This window comes from Papaver somniferum, chromosome 4 (genome assembly GCF_003573695.1).
Source record: "Papaver somniferum cultivar HN1 chromosome 4, ASM357369v1, whole genome shotgun sequence".
Taxonomy (NCBI): Eukaryota; Viridiplantae; Streptophyta; class Magnoliopsida; order Ranunculales; family Papaveraceae; genus Papaver; species Papaver somniferum.
The window spans coordinates 75,918,603-75,928,496 of record NC_039361.1 but is presented as its reverse complement, the minus strand read 5'-3'; the positions used below and the strand labels follow the sequence as shown (position 1 = coordinate 75,928,496).

General features: G+C 36.4%; 1 protein-coding gene across 4 annotated transcripts; it reads left to right on the top strand.

Moving 5' to 3' along the window:
* The first annotated feature begins 2,832 nt into the window (after window positions 1-2,832).
* Window positions 2,833-5,991, top strand: LOC113275934. 4 transcript variants are annotated; one of them, XM_026525519.1, is made up of 8 exons: window positions 2,833-2,954; window positions 3,257-3,637; window positions 4,073-4,144; window positions 4,607-4,674; window positions 4,870-5,026; window positions 5,188-5,274; window positions 5,370-5,459; window positions 5,577-5,991. In XM_026525519.1, the coding sequence occupies exons 2-8, from the start codon at window positions 3,374-3,376 to the stop codon at window positions 5,712-5,714; spliced, it is 876 nt and encodes a 291-aa protein (XP_026381304.1). In that variant the 5' UTR covers window positions 2,833-2,954; window positions 3,257-3,373; the 3' UTR covers window positions 5,715-5,991. The 4 variants fall into 4 exon arrangements, with proteins under 4 accessions (XP_026381304.1, XP_026381305.1, XP_026381303.1 ...); XM_026525520.1 differs by having other exon boundaries at window positions 2,849-2,954; window positions 3,372-3,637; XM_026525518.1 differs by lacking the exon at window positions 2,833-2,954 and adding an exon at window positions 2,983-3,144.
* Window positions 5,992-9,894: the final 3,903 nt, after the last annotated feature.

Genomic DNA, 9,894 nt, shown 5'->3' with positions numbered 1-9,894 from the left:
AGTGTCGACGAATTTTATGGTGGTAGCTTGTTTCTGAAAGAGAGGTTGCTTGTGGCGGCGGTTAGCAAATAGGGGTACGAGAAAAAGTGACGGTAGATTGGGATTCAGGTTGTGATAGTTTTTTTTTTGTAAGTTAAGTGCATTCCAAAGAACTAACTTGGGGAGTTAGTAACCCTTACATCATAGTAAGTAGAGCCATCCAATGTAGGATTGGAAGAGTCCGTCCTAACATTAGATTTATCTACTTCAAGAGCATTTGTAATACAAGAAGGAGGAGTTCTACTCCAATTCAAATTTAGTCTAAAGTTTTTTGCCTCTTTGGCCAAGATATCTGCTACACTATTTGCAGCTCTAGGAACATAAGTAAAACCCAAATTTTTTTGACACAGATTAAAATCTTTCTTGACTTCTTCCATTATAGCTTGGTTTTGCCATTCAATTTCAGCTTCTTTCCCATTCAAATAGTCTATCAGGCTTTTGCAGTCTCCTTCCACCCAAAAATTTGTCAGTCCCAGTTCAACTGCCCATTTCGCTCCTTGTTGCAAGACTATTGCTTCCGCTTATTCAGTGGAAGTAGCTGAGATTGGCCCATCTCTACTTTGTTGGAATTCACCTGTATCATTACGAAGGATTAAAGAAAAACCTGCAGGCAATGTCTTAGAGATCCATGTTGCGTCAATATTGATCTTTCATTGATTTTTATTAGGAGCAATCCAGGTACTAGGAATTAACTCTTTAGTTAACCCCAGAAGAGAGGAATGTTTGCACCAAAAGTCTAAATGTCTTTGGATTTCCAAACTTAATTGAGCACTAGACTGAGAGGTTTTTTCAAAAACTCTGTTGCGTCTTTCTTTCCATATAAACCAAGCTTTGGTTAGAATGAGGTCTAAAGAGATGGTTGAGTTAGGAGTTCCCATCCATTGTTTACAGATATCCAAGAAAGTTATTGCATTATGAAAGCATAGTACTACAGGATTTGGTTTAGATGCCCAGACATCTTTAGCATAAGGACAGAAAATCAAAATATGCTCTATTGATTCCTCTTCTGAGCAACCAAAGGAGCAATGGGGATGTACATCCTCCATAAATTTGGACAATTTTAAATTTGTTGACAAGGAATCTTGTAAACCTTTCCATGCAAAAATATTTATTCTATCTGATATGTCTAGATTCCAGAGTTTTTTTTTCCAAAAAGAGTCTGGTTGTCCTAGATTATAATGGTTCATAGTTTTCTCATTCAATTTGTTGTACATGGATTTAACTGAAAAAATCCCAGGCTTAGTAAGAAGCCATCTTAAAGTATCTTGTTTACCTTTTGCTATTCTAGTGTTGATAATCTTTTCAGCTATATGATTGGGAAACATTTCCAAAATTAGTATAGAATTCCACTTCTTTGTGATAGGATCAATGAGATCTTCCACAAGTGTTAAATGGTTGTTAGTTGTTGTTTTCCGGTTACTAAGGTTGTTTTTCAGGTTGTGATAGTTTCTTTCAAAATTTTAGTTCTTTTTGGGCTTGTTTTTTTTTAGATGTTAAAGGCTATACTCCTTATAGCAGATAAAGGGATTCCAAATGGACACTCATAATTGCATATTGATATGAGTTTGCATTTCCTTGGTGTTTCACCTTACTCCTAAGGTTAAATATTTCTTTTAATATGAAAATTATCTATTCGGGGTTATACTTTGTACTTACTATTCTATTCATAATAAGTCATAATCTCTACTGATTAAAAAAAAAAAAAACGAACAAAGGTAAGTGCAAAATCTTGCAAGTTAAGAATTGTTATATACGGAAATACTGAAATTATGTATAAGAAAAATCTAATGTACTAAGGTTTCCAACCCTAGAATCAGGGACGGACCCAAGAAGTTTTAATTTTTTTCTCAGCCTGGGCTAACATCCTTGGCCCAATATAACATTTCAATTTTTAGGTAGTTGGGCTGTGACGACTACCTGGACTAAAGCCCGGGTTAGCCCAGCTATGGGTCCGTCAGTGCCTAGAATGAAGCTTTGTAATATCACCGTACGACCAATGCGTGATACGATTGACCCTTTCTCTTAATCAACCAACTTTGTGTTCTTAATTATCAGCCAACACGTATTTGTAACAGTTAATTTTCGTCTTTACTCAACACATCCAATTCTTATTCCTAATTCCTTTCCCATGAGGTATCGTCACCTCTTACTCCCGGAGTAAATAGGGGTTCATTGATATGGCGACACATCATAATAGATGGAATTAGGGGCAAGAATTCGGAGGCATTGAGCATTTCCTGGTAACTTTTTCCTTCACAATTGCAAGCATTTCCGGTTAACTTTTAGAGAATAGTGGACCACTGGACCTAGTTAATCCCCCATGGACCGCCCATGGTGTCGACCAAAGTGAATTTATTACAAAAGGTTTATCATTCTTAATTGCCTTTAACAGAGTGGGTGAACAAACTCCTTATTACAAACATAACAAAATACGCGTGGAGTCCGAGCAGCGACAAAATCAATCAAATGATAAGAATGGCCCACTTCAAAACTCTCCTACAAGGAGTATCAAAAATTATATACTCCCAAAGTAATCTTAACTAATAACATCACGTGTGTCTCATCCTAGCCTTCGTGGAAGCTACAAGAACTCCCAGCTACTTAATATATAGTGAAGCCGATAGTACAGAATCCAAACCTCATTAACGTCCAGAATCAGATAAATCATCTACAGCATTTGTTGTTGTTGGAAAGATAATTCAGACTTTCAGAGTAACTTATCCGAAGCTAGAGGTTCGTAAATTATCCGAACCTAAGGCGTTCATATCGTAGCTATAAAAAGGTATATTTATATTTTTTCTTTATTGATTCAAGGTAGTTGTTTTCCGAAAGCAAAGAAAAATATATTTAGGTTTTCATTTTCTGAACCTACATTCACGCCCAAACGCGTAATTTCGAGAACAAGTAAATTTCAGGTAAATTTCTGTCCGAATTCATTTTCACGTTGAATTTCTGTGCTTGATTCATTCATTTATTCTACCCCTTTGAAATCCTTCTTCTCGATTGGGATTCTGGATTTCTTAGGTTTGCGAAAAAAAAATTATTTGTTTTGGAAGATAAAATCAAGGGATTTTGTTGGAATTCCGGAAATTTGATTGAGTCATAGTATGTATTCTTGATTTTAAGGTCTTCAATTTAGAAATGACTGATAATTTTGAGGGAAATTCTTGTGTTTCTTGTCTAATTTTTTGTTCATTTCTATTTTTTTTTAATACAGTAAAACAGCTGGAAGGAAGTATTCTGTTGGTTTTTTTAGGGGATTTTTGAGGATAAGGTAGAATTTTTTTGGTTGAGAGAGGAAGAGTAAATTAATTTCATTTTTTTTTTTGGAGGAATGGGGGATCATTTGGTATTGTATGTGGATCGTTTAATATCACCGGCACAAGCCAATCAGGGGATTGCGGAGGCTACGGAATCATCTAATTCACAACCAAAGGTTATTTCACCTGCTTCTACTAGTAATGATGGGAGATTGGACGAGAGTGATATGCCTGGTGAAGATGAACCACTTCTTCCAAATGCAGAATGCCGTATTTGTCAAGAAGAGGATGATATTAAGAATCTTGAAACCCCTTGTGGATGTAGTGGCAGTCTTAAGGTATTGTACCTTTTTTTATTTTGTTCTTCATGTCATTTTCAAGCTTTGCCATGATAATTTTACCTGACTAGAATTTGAATGACGTTTCTAAATTATGTGAATTAATAAGGTATAATGGGGATATGCCTGATATCTAATTGGTCTTGTGCATAAGAAATGCGAATGGTTTAAGTTTAAACACTTGAAGTAAAGAAAAACCCCATTAGGATGGTATTAATAAGTTTCTTGTTCCATCTGGGCGAACACCCCAACTAGGGCGAAAAAAAGGTTCTCCATCATATACATGATGGTTGTGAGAGAGAATCGAACTGATTGTATTAACCTATTTCTTTTATCTTGCATTTTCATGTTCATCTCATCAAGCCCTTTCTGCCCTTTTTAGGAAATTTATATTGTTTTTATAGAAGGCGATTCTGACTATCATACTCTTATCAGTTTGCTCACAGGAAGTGTGTTCAGCGTTGGTGCAACGAGAAAGGAGATATAATATGTGAAATCTGCCATCAGGTTAATCTGCCACTTCCCTTGTATTTTAATTGCTGTATTGATTTACTGGGTGTGCAGGAACTTATATGTTTCCCGTTATTGCTGTTGTTTTCTCTTTGAGTACTAGTGGTTAAGTGGTTCGTCTGTGTTCAAAGTTTCAGCTTGTTGGGCTTGTTGGTGTAACATGTCCACCGCTTAGACTGAGCCAAGAAGCAAATAGCGGTATCATTTAGTCCTCTAGGTCAAAACATTGTTTCCCTAGACTAAGATGATTTTAGCAGAGCTAGAGACACTGAACATGCATACCTGGTATGCTGAGGGGGCCATTTAGTTGTACGGATAATTGATACTCCAGAACTATTCTAATTTCTGGAACTTTCGCATGTGAATTCATTTTATTTCAACGTCTAAGTTTTATTAGTTTTATGACTTTCTTGAATTGATCTGCTTGCTGATGGGTACATCTCTGGTTTATATGAACAGCATTACCAGCCTGGTTACACTGCTCCACCTCCACCGCCACTCTCTGATGAGACCAACATTGACATTAGGTAAGTGGGATCTTCCATCAGTCCTACCTACTTATTTTCATTTTCAAAAGAGTGCAAAGTTTTAAATTGGCATTAGCGGACTGCCGGACTGGTTCTTCTTTCTCCGGATTGATAGAAACATGAGCTCGAAGCTTTAGTTATGGATGTTTGTTAACATGCCAAATAATGTTTTCTTTTTTCTTTCCTTTCTTGCAGTGGAGGATGGACTATATCTGGTACTCCTTTAGATTTGCATGACCCTCGCCTTTTGGCAATGGCAGCGGCAGAACGCCATTTTCTGGAGGCTGAGTACGATGAATATGCTGCTACTAATGCTAGTGGGGCCGCGTTTTGCCGCTCAGCTGCTCTCATTGTAAGTCCTTATGATCCCTAAATCACCTATACGTCTTTAGACTCTTTCCTCAGAGAAGCCTCCTTGTACGGCGTTGCAATTGCTTGGTTTCTATTATTTCTTTGCTTTACTTTTAAACTGTCCGGCTCATCATGTTGTTCTTTTTCCCCTTTTCCTTACAGCTAATGGCTCTTCTTCTCTTGAGGCATGCATTGACAATTACTAATCCTGATGGTGATGATGATGACGATGCATCCACTTTTTTCTCTGTAAGTTGACTAGGGAAAGTTCCTTTCGCCTACTTCTTCGCTAAATCTACATCTAGCTCCCTTATACTGATTTCCGGTTTTACAATGGTAAACAGCTTTTCTTGCTACGTGCTGCTGGGTTTCTCTTGCCTTGTTACATTATGGCGTGGGCATTCAGTATCTTGCAAAGGAGAAGACAGAGACAGGTTTGTTGCTCTTATTTTGAAGATTTTATGCATCTTTACTTTTTTGTGTATCGTGTTCCTCTGTTTGTTTCAATACCCACATAAGGCTGACAGAGGGTGTTTTTGATTGGGTAACAGGAAGCAGCAGCACTGGCAGCCACTGAGGTTGCATTCATGCTGCAATCAGGTCAACGTAGAGGTTTACAATTCACCATAGCGCCACCACCCCCACCAGGAACTGCTGCAGGTATACGACATCAAGAAGCTGTTCAATAATAACTCAACACATGCTGTGACCGAGGGAAGATATCCGTTTTTCTAATTTTTCCTTTTCTTTTTGAATACATTTTAAGATGTATTTGGTACTTTGGCTTGTTATCAAAAGCCAAAAAAATCGCTCTCTTTTTCTTGTTTTCCTGTGTCTTGTATTTGTGTTATCTTGAAATTTATGTACATAAGTAGTATCTTGAATTTCACGACGATGTGCATGGCAATAGAGGCTGCTCTTCATATATATTATGTTTTCGTCCAAACTCATGAATTCATGATTCAATCTTATGCTTGCCATAGGTGCCAGACACATATACAGTGGATTATAAACCCTTTTGGGAGTAACCACCCAATCTGGTGGAAAATCTAGCTAAGAAACTAAGGGAATCATGCAGTATACTTTAAAGCTATATTTGCAGTTTTAGTATGATAAAAAAACAGAGAAAGTAGATTCTTGGCTAAAGTAATTTCATTTCCATCATGTTATTAGTTAAAATTTAGAGGGAGAATATGTTCTTGTACCTTATCTCCCATCATCATTAAGACATAATAAGATGCAATTAATTTGGCCAGTACAGTGGAATATATTCCTCCTGTGAGGCGTACATATACTTCTCCTTGTTTGATTGGGTGCGTGTATACATACGTATATTGTTGGCTATGAAGGGGACAATATCTAAAAATCGCAATGGAGCGATACTCTGCCACCCCACTGCAAACCAACACCCTTGCTAAATGTATCGACCTTATGCTTAGCAACTACTTCTATACGACTGGACGAATAAGTCACAAAATACTAAAACAAGTTGATTAAGCAAAGCTAAATAAAAGCTAGTGGGAATTTTTCTCCCAATTTATAGCCATAGTGCTAGGTTGTATTGTGTAATTAGTCTTTTGTTTGAAAATCCGCTATTTTGGTGATACCGCGAAATTATATTTAGACTCTGAAGCGATGCTGTTGTGAAACCACAATGGAGAAGATAACAGTTCTAGAGTGGATTATTTTAATCTTACATGGCCTTAGCTCATCTGGAACTTTTCATACCTTCTCTGACGGTACCACTAGCTCCAACAAGAAATGTTTAATCTATCAAAAATCATCTAAGGTATTCTTTTTATCTCGTAGGGTACTCTAGGCCTTGCGGTACATATTTTCCCAGAAGGTTTAAGGTGTCTACAGTTAGAACCACAAATGACAGAACAGGAAAAAGACGAAAAACGTCTTTGGCTGCTGAAATGTTTTCTGTTTCCTGCCCTGTTCAGTTCAAGTTGGCTCGCAAAACTGCTCAGTTTCATTTGCATGAAAAATGACTATTTTTCTTGTGCAGTTCTTAAAAAATGACAATCTAATAAAATGATTCAAAGGAAAAAGTTTTCGGCTATTCAAATTTCAGGTCTTCTGATGCCAGCCAACTCAAATTGTAAGAAAATAAAATGGGATTAGGATTGAGAATATCATTATTGATGCTGTGAAACCGTAATAAAGACTATAGAGTGAAAGCTTTAAACTAAGGAATTCTACTATATTCTGTAAGAACTAAAGTTCCCAACTCAAACAGATTTTGATTATTTTTTTCTCAAAGAAACAAAGAACTAAAGGAGTAAAAAGAAAAACTCATTGTAATTTTGTTTTAGTAAGCCACAATCATGAACCTTCATTATACATTACCTTTTTCGCATTTGTATCCATTGGTTAAACATCTTCAGCTTACAAAATGTTGATTGGCTCACTCGAAAGGATTTTTTACATCCTTAACATGCAACTCTTGTCTATACACGTCTATCTCTCTCTATATAGCAAAACTGCTAAAAAAAACTATTACATATAGATAAATTTCCAACCAACCCATCACGGTCTGAAAGAAGAATATATCTGAGAGTCTGGGTGCCTCTCCGCATCATCATGTATGCCGAGAGAAATTTAAATTCCCTTATATATAGCTCGTTTTATGTTGATTCACCCTTCCTTCGGTTCGAGTTTATCTTTGAAGGATATATAAATAAATTAAACTGTTTTAACACCTGTTGTGAATTGGGTCTGACCCTTTTCGATATCTTCGTTCACTCGACTGATTTGGATCGAATTTCGGTGGTGACGGTAAGGTTGATGCTGCTTTGGATTTCTTCTTCTTGTTCTTGGTTTTCAAGTCTTGATGAGTAACAAAAACATTACTGACTTCTTTAAGAACCCGTTGGTGGTTCGTCGATAGTAATTCTACTAACTCATGAGCTTGTTTCTCCAATCTAAGCACATGACTTATACTTGTCATGGCAGTAACTTTCTCCGGTTGCACAACAAAAAGAAAGAACCCATTACAAACAAGAAGTGCTATAAGCAACCGATTATAAGTATAGAACACCATGATTGTTTCTTCTTCTTCTTCTTCTTCTTCTTCTTCTTCTTCTTCTTCTTCTTCTTCTTCTTCTTCTTCTTCTTCTTCTTCTTCTTCTTCTTCTTCTTCTTCTTCTTCTTCTTCTTCTTCTTCTTCTTCTTCTTCTTCTTCTTCTTCTTCTTCTTCTTCTTCTTCTTCTTCTTCTTCTTCTTCTTCTTCTTCTTCTTCTTCTTCTTCTTCTTCTTCTTCTTCTTCTTCTTCTTCTTCTTCTTCTTCTTCTTCTTCTTCTTCTTCTTCTTCCACTTGAGTACTCAATAGATTCTAGAACAGATGGAATTGATAGAATGTATGTATCTTAACTGCTCTCGTTGTTGATAAGAGAGAATAAGAAACTTGCAAGTTAAAAACCTTCCCTTGTAAATTCTTTATGTTCCCTGTAGATATAAGCTTGTGATTTATTCCCTTGATGAGGGATTAGAGAAGGATTTAAAAGAAGAAAAAGGAAAGCAAAGAAGATGAAGAGGGACCCATGAACACTCGATGAAAGAAAGAAAGAATGAGATTGTTTTTGTTTTTGTTTTTTTGGTTGATGTTGATGTGTTTTTAGATTCAGCTCTCTCTTTTCTCAATCATAAGCCTGCCTGCCTGTATAAGCTAAGCAAAGATTAAGGCTGTGTTTTAGAAGACTCTGACAGGGAAGGGTATATATGAATAAAGAGACTTGGAACAAAACCCTTGAGAAGCTGACATGGACATATGCACATAATCTGATGTCATGTGCAACTCTAATTGGCCAATCTTTATGACACATTGTAGTTTCCTAGTTCAAAATGTAACCCAAGCATGGGTAGGAAAGCCAAGGCAAGAGCCACACAACAAGATGTTAGAGATGGAGGGGAAGCCATAAAAGCATAAAGCAAGGTAATCGAAGGGGGACAAAGAGAGGGGAATTAGAAGCCTCTTAACAATAAAATAGTAGAAAAAACAAACACTTGCTTTATCTCCTCACATAACATATAGATCTTCTCTTGTGTTGATTAACTTTAGACTTCCAAGCTCTATTCTCGATGCAACAAAAAAATAAATCGATAAGCAGTCTTCTTCACCACTTGGTTTCTTGTGCTAAATGTGTTTTCTTTATGCTTTTCTTGCTCTTCTTTGGAGTGTTAAGCCCCAAGCCCTCCGTTCAAAGCTTCGTTCAAACAATTAAGAGTCCCACCCCCCATAACAAGCCTCTCTCTTTTTTGGCTGTCCTTGTAGACCATCTTTATTTCCTCTTTATCGATCTCAATACTACATGCTACTTAGACAAGGGCAAGAAGAAGAAGAAAAAACAACTAAAGCACAAGTTCTTGGAGATCAACTTTGCATTGTGATCATCAATGAGGGCCTTATCATCAATTGATATATCTGTCTTTTTTTCCTTTGATCCAAGTTTAATGAGATGCCACATAATATGATGGTCCAAGCTTATATTGCATTCATCCTTTTATTCCTTTTTCTCTTAAATTTGGTCTTTGGTTCTTTGTTAACTTTAAATGAAATCTATAAAGTAAAAGAGAGAGAGCAATACAACTGTTGCTTTGGTTTTGTTTTTGCTTCTTCTAAGTTATATATTCAAATATATATATATATACCTCAATTTTATAAGAAAAGAAAACTTGTTAAAGCATTTCATTTCATTTCATGCATACAAATTCACATTTCAGGAATAGCTTGATCACCATTTCAAGTTTCCAACATTCTCAGCCTACCATACCAAATAAGGAAATATTGGGTGTTGGTAGTAACTTTGGGACCCCCTTGTTGATGAGTACGGGAATGTACTTTCAATGTTTGGTTGGTACTTAAAA